The sequence below is a fragment of the Siniperca chuatsi genome, linkage group LG7 (genome assembly GCF_020085105.1).
Source record: "Siniperca chuatsi isolate FFG_IHB_CAS linkage group LG7, ASM2008510v1, whole genome shotgun sequence".
In the NCBI taxonomy this organism is placed as follows: Eukaryota; Metazoa; Chordata; class Actinopteri; order Centrarchiformes; family Sinipercidae; genus Siniperca; species Siniperca chuatsi.
The window spans coordinates 1,713,446-1,733,314 of NC_058048.1; the positions used below are offsets into that span (position 1 = coordinate 1,713,446).

A 19,869-nucleotide genomic window follows, 5' to 3' on the forward strand; every position below is an offset into this window, starting at 1 on the left:
ACGTTTTTAAGCAGTGTAGTTGGAATGGGGTCTAAGAGACAGGTTGATGGCTTAGATGAATTAATCGTCGAAGTTAGCTGAAGAAGGTCGATAGGAGCAAAGCAGTCAAAATATAGGTTGACAGTTATTTCTAAGGTTCCTGTGTTTGAAGAAAAGTCGGTACCGATTGAGGGCAGGACCTGATTTTCTCTAATAGTTAAAATTTTATTATTGAACATTAATTAAACATGGCATATCAATAAATGTACATTTGACTCTGAATCGCAAAGTTAGTTTTTTTTGCCCTTTGTCCCCTATGTGAGTCCTTGATGAAGTCCAGATCATGGGATATTTGATCTTAACCTTCCTTTGTTCATCCTTGTGAGTCCTGCAGAGTGGTGTGATTTCAGCCCATGTCCTGGGATGTGGAGGTATCAGATTAGTTGGCTCCAGGCGTGTCGTAAATTGAGAAATTGTCATTCAACTTTCCATTAGCGACCTGCAAAGGTCGTGACAGCAGAGGTTCCTGGGAGAAGTTTATCAGTTCTCCGGAAAGATTTAAAATTCTTCATCATCACATCATCACTATATTTATCACATTACAAAAGCAAGGGTAAATATGCTACTGTGTGTGTGTGAAATGGAAACCACACGAGACTGTGTAATTTAAGCACCATCAGCAACAAAGGCAGAAGTAGCGTAACTTTGTTATTTAGATTCACATAACCATGAGGATTTCAAGGTGGATGGATAGGTCAACAAAGTTAACGATGGTTTCTTTTAATCACAATAGCAATTGTTCTGCAACCTAAACAAAGTAGTTCTTTTTGTAATTACAATGATGACCGTTCTCTAAGCTTAATGGTTTTTGAAGGCACTGACAACTGATGACGCACTGTCGATAGTAATGTCGTTAGTTAATAAGGTTTTATTATTATTATTATTATTATTATTATTATTAGGGATGTTAGAAAATGCTTATGTGTCTTTTTTGATTACAAGGGTTCCCTAACCTTAACAAATTAGTTCTTTTGGACCAAAATCACAATCTTTGCCTAACAAATGGCTTTTGTTCCTAAACCAAACCAAACCAAACCAAACCTTAATCATAGCAGTGGTGGATCAAGAAATTGTCATATTTATCATTTTTGACGATCGTTCCCTAAAATTAAGTAATTTTTCTTTTAACCATGATTAGGTTCCCTAACCTTAAGTAATTGTTTCTAACCAAGTAGTTGTTGTGCCATGCTAGCAGCATGGCTCTATGGAAGGCTGGTCGGTCTGTTGGATGGATTGCCATGAAATTTGCTACAGATATTCATGGTGCCCAGAGGATGAAACCTGCTGTCTTTAAGGATCCTCTGACCTTTCCTATAGTGCCACCAGCAAGTCAAAGTTTTCCCTTATCCTGTCAAATATTTTAACATCTACTGGATGGATTGGCACACACATTAATTGTTCCCAGTGAGGGTAGCACTAGAGTAGAGGTGAGGTGATGTACAGTGAGGTAGCACTAGAGGAGAAGTGTGAAATTTCTAGAACTAACTATTATCTAAATAACTATTAGATTGGAGTGCTGTGACATTTGGTACCAACATGCATGCCCCCCTTAGGATGAAATGTAAGAATTTTGCTGATTCCTTGACTTTTTATTCAGTACCGTCATCAGGTCACACCTTCAGTTTGTCCAGAACTTTGGTTTATGACAGACAGATCAGAAAACGCTTACATGGGTTCTTTTAAAGGCAACAAGAAACCATGTATTTAGTTTTAATTTGGAGGACAAAGGATTCACACAAAATAAAGGACGACTAGAAAACCCATAGACATGCAAACACACTATATCTCACTTGATATTAAGTGATACAGACAGCAAAGGTAAATCTGTGGCTTGTGATTTCTGGTCAAACAACAGCAAGCTTATTTAGTATTATTATTATCTCTGTGAAAGATTTAGATTGCTGCTGAATAGGTTTCAGCAGTACAATACAGCATGTCTTCTTTGATTTCGAAAGGCTTTGAAAGTCAGTTAACCTTGTATTTTCATCAAAGGCTCACTATTTGCAGAGGTTCCACCTCCTTATTTAGAGATGCTGATCTCTGCCATGCATACTAATTTAAGAATCCCATTGGCTTAATAGACAAATAACAGTTGAAAAAGCCAGGGAGCAAGATTCAAACATTTTGACTAACAAGAAGAGCAGTTTTCATTGCATTAATCGGCTGTTTATGGGGTTGTGTTAGCTAAGGGCTCACTGAAGGCCCATTTCCAAGCATCCAAAGCCTGTTTATCAAAGTTTGCTAGGTAGCTTATTGCATTTACTGTAAATTAAAATTGTAGACCACATTTTTTAGGTAACAATTAAGGATACAATACATGGAGTGTTCAAGCAATGTTTGACCCAATTGATAAAAAAAAGACTGATTGTACTAAAATCCAGAGTATTTTTACAACTTCTACAAATTCTTCTTATGACTGACCTTTTTTATATATTGATTCCTATTTTTTCTATTTATTATGAATTAGTGTGTACACAAGTTTGAGTAGTCAGAAAGATGAGAAAGGCGCTATATAAGTACAGTCCATTTACCATTTACAAGTTTTATTATAACAAATGATAAAGCAGGATACACTTGATGCAAAATATCTTCTTCTTTGGACAGCAGAATATAGCCTTGAAAAGTTAGATCATGTTGAAGCCAGCAGTTAAGTTTTTTTGGAATTTGGGAGAAAAAAATTTAAATCCTATCAAATGAGATTGCAATATCTAGATAATAAACAGATTGGTTGACTTGTATGCCACATATAAATGTCTTTGTCTTTGTTAGAGTTGTGCACTTAAATTAACTCCAGGACCAGGTAAACGTATTTTAAAGCTAATCACAAACCTGAATATAGTCTTTTAAGAACAAATGTGTCATGTACCAGTTGACTCATTACTAATCTTCATGGGTCCCATATTTTGGACCCGTTTCAATACAGTCCCATTGAAAACCTACCCAAACCCAAGGTGCATATATAATTTTCAAAAATAGAGATCTGAGGACAGTCAGAGTTGGTCTGAAATAGAGCTGAAGATAATTACACCCAGTCAAAAATGCGGTCAACACAGAAAGACCCAAATAAAGAACCAGAGCAGAATCCTACCATTTGAAATTAGATTGAATATAATTTGAATATAATCTTGGTTACTGGGAATCCAGATGACCTGTGAAGACCTCTACTAATGACCTTTCACTCACCATGATACTTTTAATCTTTGTACAGTGAACAATGTACAGGTTGAGTAATTTCGCATCAAAGAAAAAATAAAAAGGGCACCTGGGTCTTATTAACACTACTTGATAGCAGGTGCTCATTTGGTAGTATTCACTGAAAATAGATTAAAAGTAGAATAGTTGCTCATGAAACACAATTGCATCGATCTGTAAAGAAAGGCTTGTTGAAATCTCATCGCTGTCACTGTTGATGGCTGTGTCTTGTGGTTTTACTTCCTGTCTTTGTTTGCTTTCCCTCCAGTTTTGATTGTTGGCCCTTCCTTGATTGTTTGCACCTGTGTCTCGTTGTTTCACCTCCCCTAGGGTATTTAGTCCGGGTCTCTGTCTTTGTTCAGTGTTGGATCATTGTTGTTACTTCATGGTGTTTCTACTGTCTGTTGTGATTCCTATCTCATGTTGCTCCTGTCGTGAGTTTTGTTCCTGGCTTGTGAGTGTTCCTGACATTGTGTTTGTGTGTCGCCGTTTGGTGCACTTTTGTTGTACCTGGTTCCTGTACTCAGTTCCCCGACATTCTTACCGTGAGTTCTGCTTTGGATTCTCCCGTGGACCTTGGTTACATTCTGGATTCTTTTGTACTTTGCCTGCTCCCTATTGGACCGTTTAGCCACATTGGACTCACTTCCCTGTTTCCATCACTGCCAGCCAGTAACCCATTGTCCTGTTGCCTGTTCGTTACCTGTTTGCCTACCGGTCTGTACTTGCCTGTAAACCACATCACCCCCAATAAACACTGTAGCAATCCGGCTACTTCACCTCATACTGCTTCCTGGTCATCTGCATTTGGGTCCACATACCATACCACTACACAGCACACACAACAGGAATAATATTTCTTTCACAATGACTGATGTCCTATGTCACAAGTGTTGGGATTCACAATGGTTAAAGGGGCACCAAACGGTGTAGGTGCAATCAATTAATTATGGCTCATCAGAATTATCCAAGATAATCATAAATAATAACTTTAATAAAGTCCTTGGGGCTCCACTCTACTTAAAGAAGAGAAATAATTAATTGATTGGGTCTCATAAAATAAACTAAACTATTCATTTGGAACTCAGATTAATAACTAAATTAATAACTATAACATAATATATATATTAATAACTAGGTTGAAGGATTTGGAGTTCAGCATAGAAGAGGCTGACAAGTTATTCACTCTTGTGCAACATTAATGAAACCAGCATAATTATACGCAAGCATTTATTAAAAAATAATAAAGCAAAAACACATAATATGAAGACTAACTCTAAATACACTAAACTACAGAACAAAGGGATGTGTGTGTGTGAGAGTGTGTGCGTCCAAGTGGGCTGCTTGGATGTGAAATGGCTTCAAGAAAAAGAATGGGTGGATGTTTCTTTGTTCTGCCTCCATATGTCTGGCTTGCACGAGCGCATGTGGTCAGCAACAAAGAAGCGTGTGAGCGGGAGCTTTAAAGTTTCTCTCCGCCGTGTGGTTGTGTTTAAGTCAAATTCGAGGTGTATGTGTGTGGTCTGTTTAGGATAACGGTGCCAAGTTAAAAAGTGTTAGTTAGCATGCAAAGACTGTCTGTGTGGAGCATAACATAACTAACATCAACTTAGCATGTGGTTACCAAATTAATCTAACAAATAAACATGTCACAACAACAAAACCTCAGAAAAACACATCAGTACATGTACATCATTAACTAAACAGTCCTGCGCTTAGTCAAGTACACTGTTACTCTATGCTATGCTCGGTTGTTACATTACTCGTCCGTCGGCAGGGAAAGAGAGGTGGCTTTGGCCGTTGCTGCTCCATTAGCCAGCGATCTGTTGTCGTGTACGGGCCAAGCGGGGGAGATTGATGGATGGATGGATGGATGGATGGTTTTAAAAAATCATGTAGAATTAACAAGCTGTCAGAGGGCTTGTTCATGCATAAACGTAGAGTACTAAAAATGTTTCTTTTGAGGAAACTAAAGAGAATTACAGTTTGATCATTCTAGATAATATCAGCCTGATAATGGATCTGAAAACTCTGGAGTGCCAGGGAACGAAAATGAGTATGGGGCACGACAGTAGCTGGTTTGCCTAGTGTATCATAGTGGAAGATGCCAGCATCAACAAAAAGACTGTAGCATGCCAGAATTTTTTTGCCTTCTCTCATCTAGTTTAACAACTTCTACTACGTGTTAAGTGACTCGACAAGTAGGAGCACAAAGTAGTCTTCCACACACAAATGCAAACATGAAGTCAGTCCCTGGCACCTTACCCTTCATCTCTTCATCATGTCACACAAGTGTGAAAGATGGCAAACTATGATTACTACTAACATGACCATCTTGAAAGGTGAAAATAGATTGAACCATTAAATATAATGTTTGTTTTTATGCGTTTGCTTTTGTCTTTGATATTGTTTTTTGAGTAAAACTCACTTAGGCGTATCTTGTTTTTTAAAAGTATTTAACTATGTTATATTTACTTTTTGTTAGATATTTGGCTGCTCAGTGCCTGCACATTGTCTCATGATCTTAAGTAATGAAATTATATATACATCTTGTCTTGACCTCAGGGTTTTTGCCATCAAGGTCAAAGAAAAGTGATTGTGAAAGAAAAAGTCTGTGACATTTGTGGCTGTTGGTTTCCATGAAAGGTGCGTACTCTGGCCAGGACAGATGAGGCTCGAGGCCTTCTTTGGCTGATGGAGGAGGAGGCTGTTCAGCCTGGGGGTTCAGAAGAAACCATGCTGGAGAGACTCTTTAGCTACTACGGCTCTGCACAGGGAGAAAACAAAGGCAAGCACTCAACCTGTAACTGCCTGCTAAAGCAATCAACACAAGGTTCCTGCATGTTGCAGGATTAACAGACAGCACTGATCGTACTCCTGACATCATGAGGGAATAATAAAAATAGTTCCTGTGTGTTGCAGGATCCAGTCTGCTGCTACGAGGAGAGAAGCCCCACGTCTTCCTGCTGGGCCACAGCCACGGGACAGACTGGGTTGAGTACAACGCTCAGGGCTGGCTGAGCCACGCCAAGCACAACCATGCCGCCCAGAACGCTGCCACACTGCTGCAGGACTCCCAGAAGTATGATCACTCACAGCAATCACACACATGCAACATAAAGTTTATTAGAACTAAGTCGGTTGTGGTGATAGTGTCAAACAGTGTTTCCAGAACTGTGCTGTCTTTTTGGGGATATCTGTTTAAATCAACCAATTCTGTAAATCCTAACTGAGAGTAAAACTATAACTCTTTCTGTGCACCAGACGACTTTCCTGCAAAAAATGTACCAGACATTGAATCCCTGTAATATCAGTCTTTATTAGAGAATAGTGAAATATGAGGGGTGGCAGTCACACTGTCAAACTGACTAGCTAGAGTAATGAATTTGCTTGTCGATTAAAAAAGTTAGCATTAAATCATTAAAGGAGTGGTTCACCCATATTACAAAAAACATATTGTTTTACTTATAGTGGTATCTATCCATGCACATAGTTTTGGTTTTATTTGTCCAGGTTTTAAGATATGTCTCAAATTTATATCTGTCTTCACCCCAACACAGTGGAGGTGAATGGAACTATTACTAAACTATAATTCAGTATTTATCATTTAAACAACAAAATCTCATTTATCAAACTCAAAGGCTTGAATAACAAACTAACAAATGAGTGATAATTATAAAATCCTGATGGAATGTATGTATGTGACCTTGTAAAAAGATGCTGAATTTTCAGGTGACTTAATACATTCATAAGAACAGATGATTGTATCGTAGCTTGGAGATTTATGAATTGTCTGCAAGTTTATTAAAAATTATCAGGCTAAACTGTAAACCCCCAAGCTGACCCAAAGTCAATTTAGAATTTATTGAATTTATCACCTTATACTTTTCTTTTTAATTCAGCATTTTCCAGGTAAAGTAGTGATTTGCTATGAAGATCCAGAACTACAGTACTCAATATGTTCATGTCCACCACAATGCCCATGTTTAGTTGCAAATAGCAACTAATCCAAGTCAAATTCAGGCTTCCAGTATCCATAAGGATTTAGAAAAAGTGAGATGCACAGTTTGAGAGCATCAGGCAACACAGTGAGCCAAATGATGCAGGGAGCAGCCTGCCAACATATGGGTCTCCAAACACTAGAATATGCTACGATTGCAGTCAGACTAGCTCCCTGTACATTGTAGTATCAATCACTGGAAGAAAAATGTGCTGTTAGTCATGTATATGCATACATATGCAATCCATTCTTCTGCCACCACAGGAAGAACATCAGCGGGCTGTTTATGGGCCGGGCCAGTGGGGCCACAGTGTTGTCGGGCTCCATCGCAGGTCTAGAGGGCAGCTCGCAGCTCGCCCTGCGACGAGCCACCAGTATGAGGAAAACCTTCACCACAGGAGTGGCTGCCGTCAAGAAGAAGAGCCTGTGTATCCAGGTCAAACTCCAAGTGGTACGTGGAGGGACACAGTGATTAAAACATTTACTTCATTCCTAAAATAGCCCTACCGGTCAGCTTTTTGGGGTATCAGTCTATTTACTGTAATCGGTTGTTTTTGTTATTTTTCATTTTCAGTGTTAATTGGTGAAATTATTTAGATGTCATTAAGTACAATTTTATGATTTTTTACACTGTCAAGAACATTTAAATTAAGATTTGCACAATCCTAAGGTGTCTTCACCTGTGCTAAAGAATGCTTGAAGAATTAAATCAGTATTGGGAGAGAAAAACTGGTGCTTCTCTTACTGTTATCCAAAGAAATTTCATACATACAGTAAATGTTCGTGTCATTGTTTCATAAACAATATAGTATAATAAAATACGTAAGTTTATAAAGTGAGTTTAAGCATTTGAAGAAGTTTGTATCCCACTAAAGACATCTTAATTGCATTTTTAAAGCCCCCCACACACCCACAGTCCACCCACACAGGTGATTTTATTTATGATGCCTAAAAACACCTCCTCTCACAACAGTGTGGGCGTTTACAAATTGCATTGATTGACATTTTCCTTTCCTTTCTGTTGGTTTTGTTGTACCTGTTAGGGTGGGACAGTTTTCCCTGTTACCCTTTTTATTAGGACATAAAGCTTGGTGACGTCATGTAATTTGCAGCATAGCTCCACCCAACGTAAACCTGACTAGAGGTCCAATCAACCAGAGTAATTTATTTACACACCTGTGTGGGTGTGCAGGGCCTTGAAAAAAAATCTTGAGTTGCTTCATGCAGCGACTGTAGGTTGCATGTAGATTACTGGTTTGCAATCTAGCACAGACTGCCACAATTAAGTTGTTGCACTGACTATTTTGCTGTTGTTCTGTCAACAAGCAGAAGCTGATATCTGAGTCCTTTCTGTTTTTAGGATGCTCTGATTGACATGGTGCGTCGCTCCAAGGTTCACTTCATCCACTGCCTGCTGCCCAAAGCAGAGGAAGTGAGTGGAGGAGGTGATCCCCGTGTTACGCACGGAGAGAGCCCCGACGCAGGCCTCATGACTTTGGACGTGGGCCTCCTGAGAGCTCAGCTCAGAGGATCAAAGTTGCTGGATGCACTGCGCATCTACAGGCAAGGTAATGAAGTAATTTAATTCAATTCAATTTTATTTATATAGCACCAATTCATAACAGAAGTTATCTCATTGCACTTTTCCTATAGAGCAGGTCTAGACCATACTCTTTATAATATTAATTACAGAGACCCAACAAATCTCACCATGAGCAAGCATTTGGCGACAGTGGCAAGAAAAAACTTCTTTTAACGGGCAGAAACCTTGGACAGAACCAGACTCAATGGTGGGCTGCCGGGTTAGGTTTAGAGAGAGAGAGAGAGAGAGAGAGAGGGAGGTTTGGGGGAAGGGGATAGGGTTAGGAAGGCACAATGCAAAGACCATGTAGAATTATTTTTTTTATATAGTAGAATAGTAATTATAGTGTTATTATTAATAAAATAGTAATAATAATAGGAATGACAGCCACAGGAAGAACAATGTCAGGATTAGGAGAGAGCAGAGAAACGAGAAAGCACAGAACTACAGAAGAGAGAAGATGTCGAGTTAGTAACATGCAGTAATGGGATAAAAATACAGATGGAGAGGGAGAGAAGGAGAGAGGAGAGAGGTGCATCATGGGAAGTCTCCAGGCAGTCTAGGCCTATAGCAGCATAACTAAGGGATGGTTCAGGACTCACCTGAGCCAGCCCGAACTATAAGCTTTATCAAAGAGGAAAGTAATACATGTAATACATTGTCTTCATTCAAAAGTGTATGCTTTTAGATCCTTTAGCCCTTTGTCCCAATGTAAAACTCTGTTCCCATAGGCATTCTTACTGTTTGTGCCTTTGTAAAAGCTGGAGAAACCCTTGTGACCTCATACATTTCCACCTGTCAAACCCTCACAACTTTGTCTTTTTGCTCTCAAGGCTGTTAAGTCTGTTGAAGTGTTTTTGTTAGGATTTTCTTTTATTTTTTTTGGCTGTATTTCTCCTGAAAATATAAGATGACCGTTGACGCTGTTGGCTCTCCACTAGCTGCAGATGCTCCTCTAACCTCCTCTCTGCTTTCTCCCTGCCTCCAGGATACCCAGACCACATGGTGTTTTCTGAGTTCCGCAGGCGCTTTGATGTCCTGGCCCCACATCTGACCAAAAAGCACGGCCGCCACTACATTGTCACAGATGAGAAAAGAGTGAGTGTTTGACAGGGTTAGCCTGATACTTTGGAGTGCTGTTGTTTGTGGTTGGACAGTGAGTGCTGATATGATGGAAACTACTCTCTTTCCAACTTTTATGGGCGTCCCCACATTAAGACGTTAAAAATGCATTACTCACAGGTATGATTTAGTGTGCCTGATGTGCAAAGCACAAGGCGCACTAGTTATTATCCTCCATATTTACTCTTGTAATCTTTATTATTTTTCGGTCATCTACTACTTCTGCATACTTTCAGCTACAGAAACCATTCAACTATCAAAATGTTCAGCTCTTTAAGGACATGTGTGCTTGTATTAATCTTTTTTTCTACCTTTTATACTTTTTAAAATACTAAGCTTTTTTCAAGAAAATTTTACATTGGAAGTGAATGGGAGGGATCTTCAAATCCTCATCAACCTACTCCACTTTGAAGTTCTACTAGTTCAGCATACTTTCAGCTACAGACTTAACTTAAACTTTAAATGGGTCATGACTTTGAACTGTTAAACGTATATTCAACTTTTTGATGTCTTTTACAGCTTTTTAATTAGCACAGTTTAAGTTTTATGCTTTTTTTAGTCCTTTTCTGAGTTTATAATAGGTCTTGTGAGTGTGTCACATGACCTCAAACCCACCCCTCTTTGGGGCCGTATCACTTCGCTATACTTTAACATAAATTAAATTATTAAAAGTTTAATCGGGTCATGAGACTTGGGACTTTATTTGGCTAAATGGGCATTTTGATAGCTAGCACAGTTTCCACGAAAACGCAGTTTATGTTTTATGCTTTTTAAGACCGTTTTAGATTGTGTAATGGGTGTGTATGGGACGAAATGTTCGGAGCCAGAGTGGGCTGCGAAGGTGGAGAGCAGCTGTAAAATCTTTCTCTTCAACTCTTTGACTCCAATGTTAACTGAAAACAGAAATGTTACCTTTTCTTCTTCCCTCCTCAAATTTCTAACTTGCTCTATTTCTCACATTTTTGACACCACAAACATAAAATCTTCATGAACACAAGTACTTTCTTTCTCACGATTATAACATTTTGGTGATTGGACTCAGGGTTTTTGAGTTATAAGCAGGCGTTTGAGAGGTTTAATCCTCATTAAATGAACTGTCTGACCTGTCTAAGTCGTTGTCTGCCCCTTCACTCCCTCAGGGTGCCACAATCACCATAGCAACCAGTGCCCCGTGTGTGTGTGTGTGTGTGTGTGTTTGGATTATGAACCTCCAATACAAAGATAATAGGAGTTTTTAACCTAGATATAAGATAGATTTATTGATAATTTTACAACACAGGGTTGTATAATGAGATTTCGATTGTAGTTTCCTTTATGCTACTCAAAAGCAAATGTATGTACAAAAAATATATACATTAGATTAGTGAATATATAATAAGTAAGTCATAGAAATGAAAACTATTTTACATGGTGCTGAGTGCTGAGGATGACTTTAGTAGTCTCACAGCCTGAGGGAAGAAGCTGCTCTCTAGTCTAGTGGTACGGCAGCTGATACTTCTGTATCTCTTGCCAGACGACAGCAGGGTGAACAGGCTGTGGCTGGGGTGGGTACTGTCTTTCAGTATCCTTTTGGGGTCTGCGCAGGCACCTCACCGATATCACTGATGCAGTAGGTTGGTACCAATGATCTTCTGAGCGGTTTTAATCACCCGCTTATGTGTACCACTCTGCAAGATTGTTGATTTCCTCCCGATATGAAGTCTCATCATTGTTTGAAATCTGGCCGATTATGGTGGTGTCATCCACAAACTTCACAACAGAGGTTTCTCCATGTCAGGGGGTTGCAATCATGGGTGTACAGTGTAGGGATCAGTCCCTCTATCTTCAGATTTCATCATTCAGACAAAGGGACTGGAGATGAGTGTTTGAGAAGGCCGAAAGGGAGGAACTGTTTATGGCCTTGCAAAATTCCTCTGGATTTGAATAAACATCCTTCCTTGACTCTCCCTGGATTTATAAGTTAACTTAGCACTCTTTAACAAGTTAAAATGTCACTCCGACACCTCCAGAACTGGTACCGAGACTCTCTGGCTCCCTTCGCTTGCTTTAAGGATCTCAGCAGATGTGACATAAATCTTCAGATTCATGAAGAAATTACTTGGAAGAATCCTCTTTTGCTAAACCAAATGTGGATTAATATAAAATCAAATGTTAAATTGGTCAGTAATCTAGTAATCTCAACCTTACTTAGCACATGTTTTCTTGTAGAATAGCCCAACTTCTATATCTGTACGATATAGAACAACTGAATTATTCATTTATGAATTTAATATCTTGTTTACCTAGTGACCATTGATGATGGGGTCTCTGTAATATTAAGAATGCGAAATGATTTGTATAAGAATTATGTGTGATTAAACTGTTGTTTAGCTTTCTGCTTCTCTAATGTCAGTATTAGAACTTGAGCTCTAATAGTTAAAGTAGTTAGAAATATTGTGTAACTGAATGAATGATATTCTGAAACATGATTTCTGCTTAAACCATATCCCTTGTTAAATGTTTAATGCAAAACATCATTACATACTATTCGATGTTAGAATCACAGTGGATTGACTGTAGTGATGAGGAAGTATGTGACGATAGCGTGTAAAATATGAAATTAAAGAAATCCATAAAAGTAAAGGAAACCTCACGCGAAAAGTCTGCTCCTCCGCCTCCAGTTCATGCCTATACCTAACAGTGGATAAAACCATTAGATCTCCTCTGTCCATCGCTTCGTTTTTCGTCCTTAAGGAGATTCTAACCGCTGCTCCTCTTAGTTTACCTTTTCTCCAGAAAAGCATGTACAACAGTTTCTGCATCAGTAAGATTTAAAATAGATTGGATTTTTGCAATGTTTCTGAGGTGATAAAAACATGGTTGGACAAGCTTAGGACACCAAGATTTCTTGCAACAGGCATGATATGTTGTGACAGGTTACCAGTAGATGGCAGTATTTGTTTAGTGATGTGTTGGGGCCCAATAACAAGGATTTCAGTTTTATTTGAGTTGAGCTGAAGAAAATTTATCGACATCCAATTTTTTGTCAGACAGGCAGTCCTGCAGAGAACTCAGCATACTAAGGTCAGTGGGCTTGACAGGGAGGTACAACTGAGTGTCATCTGCATAACAATGAAAAGAAATCCCCTGTCTGTGGATGACATCACCCAAGGGAAGCATGTATAAGGAGAACTATTCAATTCAATTTTATTTATATAGCGCCAATTCATAACAGAAATTATCTCATTGCACTTTTTCTATAGAGCAGGTCTAGACCGTACTCTTTACAATATTAAAATATTATTACAGTATTGGACCCAGAATTTAACGTACTTGATATGGGAGAAGGATATGATAAAATGGGCTTATTATAGGCCTGCAAAGATACAGGATTTTTCCCAGAGCATTTGATTTATTGATTACTGTCAGGATGTAAAGAGAATTTCAACAAATTTTACAAAAAATACTTCTGTATGAGACAGAATGTTCAGAGGATGACATCACGCGCAGAGTGGAGAGGAGCTGTAAACTATAAAAATATCTCTTAAACTCGCTTTAACTCCCACAGTTTTCACTCTTACTTCAAAACGTAGGAAAATTTGTGCTGGTTAAGATGTGTAACTACGGAAGCAAACGCATTTACAGATCTGGCCCTACATATGGCCATATGGTGAAAACACTATTACTAAATGGTCTCCCAGTGTGAACAGAATCCCTTTATTCCTCCTCTCCTCCTGCTCTCCTCTCTCTGCTGTCGTCCTCCAGTTCCAAGAGCGCTCTTGTGTGTAATTAATTATGATTGCGCAGGCTGGCAGCATACGGCTACTGTACTGATTAATTACCGGCGGTAGGAAGAGCTCTTTCTTTCCTCTCTTTCCTCTTTCGCTCTCTCCCTCTCCCCTCCCATTCCCCTGTCTCTTTCCACTTTTTTTCCTTGTCTCATTATCTTTCCATTCCTTTTGTATAGGAGGCAAAACAGTTTACATCCCTGAGCACACGATTAATGTCTTCTCTACATTCTGTTTACAGTATATAGCAGCTTTGCATAAAAGCGTGATTAGCCTTTATGAGCGGGAGGTGGGGCTGCTGGAGGAAAACCATATGTACATTAAAGTTAGGGTAGGTAACGTTGGAGAAACTAGCAAGAGACAGCTAGATTTTGAAAGTATCCAACTGAAAAAATCCCACCCCCTCCCTTCAGGCCTCCCTCCAAAGCCACTCCCCCAAAACATATTTTCATGCGCCATGAATAGACGGGCAGAGTGTGTGCAGGTAGGTAGGTAGACAGGCAGGTAGGCCAGCCAATCGTTTCATTTGGCCCGAATGAAATGATAAGATGGGCTTTTTACAGGCCTGCACCGATACAGGATTTTTCCTAGAGCATTTGATTTATTGATTGCTGTCAGGATGTAAAGAGAATTTCAACAAATATAACAAAACATGCTTCTGAAATACATTACCTACCCTAGTTTTAAGGCCTTCTGTACCTGATGTGCTAAAGTTTCTTGTCTAAAAAGGTAAAGAATAGTTTTTCTGATATTTATGAATCTAAAAACTGAAAATCTGATTGACTGAATGCATGCCTATCTCTGGGGAGTCAGAATGAACAGCGGAGAAGAAAGAAAGCAAGGAAGATGGATAAAAGGAGGCAGTCTGAGACAGAAAAGAGTATATAATTGGAGGAATAATAAGAAACAATTGATTTTCAGAGAAAGAGAAAGAGACAGAAAGAGAATATTGGTTTGCTGAGCCCGTCTGAATTTTTTTTGTTTTTTTGCCAAACAAAAAGCCCTCTCTTCCTGCCACTGACAGCATAGTTCTGTCAGTTCCTCTTAATGTAGTGTGATGTAGCCATGATGTCACTAGCCAGATGGTGTACCTGCCAAAAGCTTTTCAGACCAACCAGGCAAACAACAGAGAGGAAATCCACCACATTATACAACATTCCTCTCAGTGTCCTGTCCCTGAGAGGCTGAAACCTCAGTGGAACCTGACATGTAAAGTTCCATGTGTATTATTATCATGTCTTACTATTATTATACTGGTTTTCAGTGAAGAGTTTCAGTGATCTGCATGCTTTGTAAAAAGGTCTTTTAGACAGTTTTGTAGTGTGGGGTACACTTTCACTTTGTACTCCGGTCGGTCGGTCTGTCGATCTGTCAAAAGAAACAGTTAAATAAAATTAAAAAAAATAGAAAACATTGGTCAAAAACAAATCAGCAGAGGCTGAGATATCCAAACTTTTATCCAAGGTATGGGTCAAAAATGCTGAACCCTACACTTCCGATAGTTGTTAGACCCTACCTGTCTGGTAAAAGTCAACATTTTTCAAACTCCATGCCCCAAATTTATAATGCAGGCTTTCTGTTAAATGACTCTGACATTTAAAACTGGTAGAGTTCCCCCTCTTAGTGATGTTTGTGACCCCCTGACCTTTCCTCTAGTGGCACCATCAGGACAAAATTTTCAGTCTATACTGGGCACATTCATGCTTCCCAGAGCACAAAACCCTTCTGTTTTGGACAGAATACTCAAGTCAAAATGTCAGCTGTGCACAAAATATAATCTCATAATCGTATTGACAGGTTGCCATGAAATTTGCTTAAAGGTCCCATGAAATGGTATCATTAGATTCTAAATGTGATCTATTTCCATGTTGTACCGGGACATTAAAAAGAAAGTGAGCAATCTTAAATAATTCTGGTTTATTACAACTTGGATTGTATTTTCATAGTTTTGTTTATCATTCCCACCTGTAATAACATTGTACTCACCAAGTTAATTGCTGAGATCTGGGAACACGGTGACATGGCTACAATGAATTCTGGGCCAAGAAACACGAGCAGTCAGAGGATCATAGAAGTTTTAAACAAACCCACAGTTAGTCAACCTTGTCTATCTGATATCTTTTTGCCAATTGCATATTCCCAGATCTCACCAGTTACTTTGGTGAATACAGTTTTATCATAACAAATGGAAACAATGGACAAAATTATACAATAAAACCCAAGTTGTAATAAATTGTAATTATCCTGTAAATCAATGTGCTACTAGTTATTGAGCAGTTTAATTTGATAGGACAGACACAGAGGATGGACTGTAAAAAAAAAAAAAAAAAATGGTGATGCCTTTATTGGTTGGCCTTTTTAGTTTGAGTTTGCCAGGAGGTAACAGTAGGTACACATGTCACATCCATGGGATTCTTAACATGACCATGCTTCAAAGAAGATAAACAAATTTGATTTTTATTTTATATTCCTTCAGATTTGTATAATAGCTAACCCCATTTTTGAATCTTAAGTGTTACTGGTGGAGTCTGTCTTTCCCATTTGGGATTTGGGATGCAGAAGAGAAAAGCAGTTTATCTTCTTCTGTTGCATTTTTGACAGAGTAGCCCCTCAAGGCATGTTTGCTGCCTCCAGTGGTTGATATGCATGTCATTTTGAATGGACTTTTATTTAAACACATTTGCTATTACCAATTATAACAACAGGTGTCGCCAAAACATCCAAATCTTAAGAATTACAGTGGTATGAAAAAGTATTTGCCCCCTTCCTGATTTCTTATTTTTTTAAGTGTTTGTCACACTTAAATGTTTCAGATCATCAAACTAATTTAAATATTAGTCAAAGATAACATAAGTAAACACAAAATGCAGTTTTTAAATGAAGGTTGTTATTATTAAGGGAAAACAAAATCCAAACCTACATGGCCCTGTGTGAAAAAGTGATTGCACCACCTGTTAAAACATAACTTAACTGTGTTTATCACACCTGCGTTCAATTTTTCTAGCTACACCCAGGCTTGATTACTGCCACACCTGTTCTCAATCAAGAAATCACTTAAATAGGACCTGCCTGACAAAGTGAAATAGACCAAAATATCTTCAAAAGCTAGACCTCATGCCGAGATCCAAAGAAATAAAGGAACAAATGAAAAAGAAAGTAATTGAGATCTATCAGTCTGGAAAAGGTTATAAAGCCATTTCTAAAGCTTTGGGACTCCAGTGAACCACAGTGAGAGCCATTATCCACAAATGGCAAAAACATGGAACAGTGGTGAACCTTCCCAGGAGTGGCCAGCCGACTAAAATTACCCCAAGAGCGCAGTGACGACTCATCCCAGAGTACACAAAAGACCCTACAACAACATCCAAAGAACTGCAGGCCTCACTTGCCTCAGTTAAGGTCAGTGTTCATGACTCCACCATAAGAAAGAGATTGGGCAAAAATGGCCTGCATGGTAGAGTTCCAAGACGAAAACCACTGCTGAGCAAAAAGAACATTAAGGCTCGTCTCATTTTTGCCAGAAAACATCTTGATGATCCCCAAGACTTTTGGGAAAATACTCTGTGGACTGACGAGACAAAAGTTGAACTTTTTGGAAGGTGTGTGTCCCATTACATCTGGCGTAAAAGTAACACCGCATTTCAGAAAAAGAACATCATACCAGCAGTAAAATATGGTGGTGGTAGTGTGATGGTCTGGGGCTGTTTTGCTGCTTCAGGACCTGGAAGACTTGTTGTGATAAATGGAAACATGAATTCTGCTGTCTATCAAAAACTCCTGAAGGAGAATGTATGGCCATCTGTTCGTGACCTCAAGCTGAAGCGAACTTGGGTTCTGCAGCAGGACAATAATCCAAAACACACCAGCAAGTCCACCTCTGAATGGCTGAAGAACAAAATGAAGACTTTGGAGTGGCCTAGTCAAATCCTGAATCCTATTGAGATGTGGCATGACCTCAAAAAGGCAGTTCATGCTCGAAAACCCTCCAATGTGGCTGAATTACAACAATTCTGCAAAGATGAGTGGGCCAAAATTCCTCCACAGCGCTGTAGAAGACTCATTGCAAGTTATCGCAAACACTTGATTGCACTTGTTGCTGCTAAGGGTGGCCCACCAGTTATTAGGTTTAGTGGGCAATCACTTTTTCACACAGGGCCATGTATGTTTGGATTTTGTTTTCCCTTAATAATAACAACCTTCATTTAAAAACTGCATTTTGTGTTTACTTGTGTTATCTTTGACTAATATTTAAATTAGTTTGATGATCTGAAACATTTAAGTGTGACAAACACTTAAAAAAATAAGAAATCAGGAAGGGGGGAAATACTTTTTCACACCACTGTATTCTGTAATGTAAATGTCCCTTGGCCTTTCCTGTAGCACCACCCCAAGACAAACTTTACATTTTTAGTCTTACTACTGGTAAGCCTCTGAGAATAATCAAATTCAATACTTTCCTATTGTGGAATATAATACCTATTATAGCATCTAGGGGCCCCTTCTTTTTCCTCTTTGTAGCTGAGTTTTAACAAATATTATTCAGATATTGAGATTCTTAATCCTCAATCTTAGCATCAGTCCTCAAAAACCTCTGAGTAGAGCCCCAGCAACCAAACAGTCTGCAGTTTGTCTTTTAAAGGTTGAGTTGACACAATAGATGAAACCTGACAGAAAAGGGACCTGAGACGCCCCTCGAGGCAGATCGGGGGGGAGGTGTGTGTCTTTGTGTTAGATAGTGTGAAAGGGGAATGGTGTTTGTTGCTATGGCACCAAGCTAGCATCCTTTGGGCAACTAGGTCACGTGATCATCTAGAGGTAAGGCCCGGAACAAACCGTGGTTCTTTTTGTTTATCTGTCTACTGACTATTTGCTCTGCTGGTTTCCAGGCAGTGGAGGAGTTGCTGGAGTCCTTGGAACTGGAGAAGAGCAGCTACCACATGGGGCTGAGCAGGGTGAGTCGAGTCACGCACATGCACACTTTTCATCTCATTATACATATAAATTACCATGTAATGCTGTAACTTCTGAAATCGTGGCCAGGGCCTTTATTAACCTTAACTGCAAAGAGAAGCCTTTATTTGAAATAGGCGTATATTAGAGAAAGGCATTCTTACTAGTATATTTTATCATATTTTGGTAAGGCATCCCCCTGTTTTCTGTACTATTGTGCTCTTAATTTTCTGTTGGTGCTGTCTGCTGTTATTGCAAACTCAACACTTCCTCCACAATACTAATTGTGTCTACTTCATCTTTACGTTCTATGTTAAGATACTGTTATTGAAACTCAACACTTCCTTAGATATTTTATTTTATAAGCCTTACAGCGTCTCAAGAGATACAATATATTCCTCCCCTTTCCTGGTATGCTTTTAATGTCAAACATGCAGGAAGTGTTGAGTTTCATTGACAGTAGCTTAACAACGATCAGAAGACTAGCAAAGTAGAAGCAAATGGAAATAAGTGAATAAAAACAGAAGAATATCACATTGAAAGCCTTCCAGTGGCTCAAAGAATATAATAACCTCATTTTTGTGGTAGGCTTTTAATGTGAAACATGTGCAGGAAGCATTTAGGCTAATTTATCATGTGAACTATTATAGTACATGAAATTCCACCTCAAATTCCACCTGTTTTTTACCCAGCCTTTATTAGGGACCGGCCATTTTTTGTTTGTACAGGCAATTATTTGAATACCAGCTTTCATTTGAGAATTAACAGCATTAACCTTAGACCCAAGTCCTTTCCCTTTCCTCACTTCAACCAGTACCCTAGTTGAATCATAGTTCTAACCTCAAACCTTAACCCTAGTTCTCAAAAATTGGTTCCACTGCATACATACTTACAACTCAGTTCGGAAGTCTCTCCTTAAATTTACAACTAACCCTATATAGGAATGAGCATTCACAGTGTCACTCTCCCCAAGCCCCTATGTATTTTGTTTTTGTTTTAAAAACATAATCCTTTCTTTTGATGTTATGACTTGGAGGCAGTTGCCAGTTCATTGCAGGAAACCCTGAAAACTGACATAAAACACTCCATTCTGTCCTTCACTAGTTCTGGTGTATTTTGTTTTTTAATATATTTCTTTTTATGGGGAGGAGCTGATCTTTGTGGCTCTCTGTATCTGTGACCTTGCCAAGCAGCAGCCAGACTCCAACTCTATGAGA

The 19,869-nt window shown here is 38.9% G+C and overlaps 1 protein-coding gene across 12 annotated transcripts in view; it reads left to right on the top strand.

The window, feature by feature from the left end:
* Positions 1 to 19,869, top strand: part of myo18ab (myosin XVIIIAb) — a 245,579-nt gene that overhangs the window by 119,169 nt on the left and 106,541 nt on the right. For all 12 annotated transcript variants that reach the window (XM_044202307.1, XM_044202313.1, XM_044202303.1 and 9 more), the window contains 6 exons: positions 5,878 to 6,019; positions 6,154 to 6,313; positions 7,496 to 7,682; positions 8,592 to 8,799; positions 9,802 to 9,911; positions 18,589 to 18,654. In XM_044202307.1, coding sequence (XP_044058242.1) covers positions 5,878 to 6,019; positions 6,154 to 6,313; positions 7,496 to 7,682; positions 8,592 to 8,799; positions 9,802 to 9,911; positions 18,589 to 18,654 — 873 coding nt within the window. The remainder of the gene's footprint in view (positions 1 to 5,877; positions 6,020 to 6,153; positions 6,314 to 7,495; positions 7,683 to 8,591; positions 8,800 to 9,801; positions 9,912 to 18,588; positions 18,655 to 19,869) is intronic.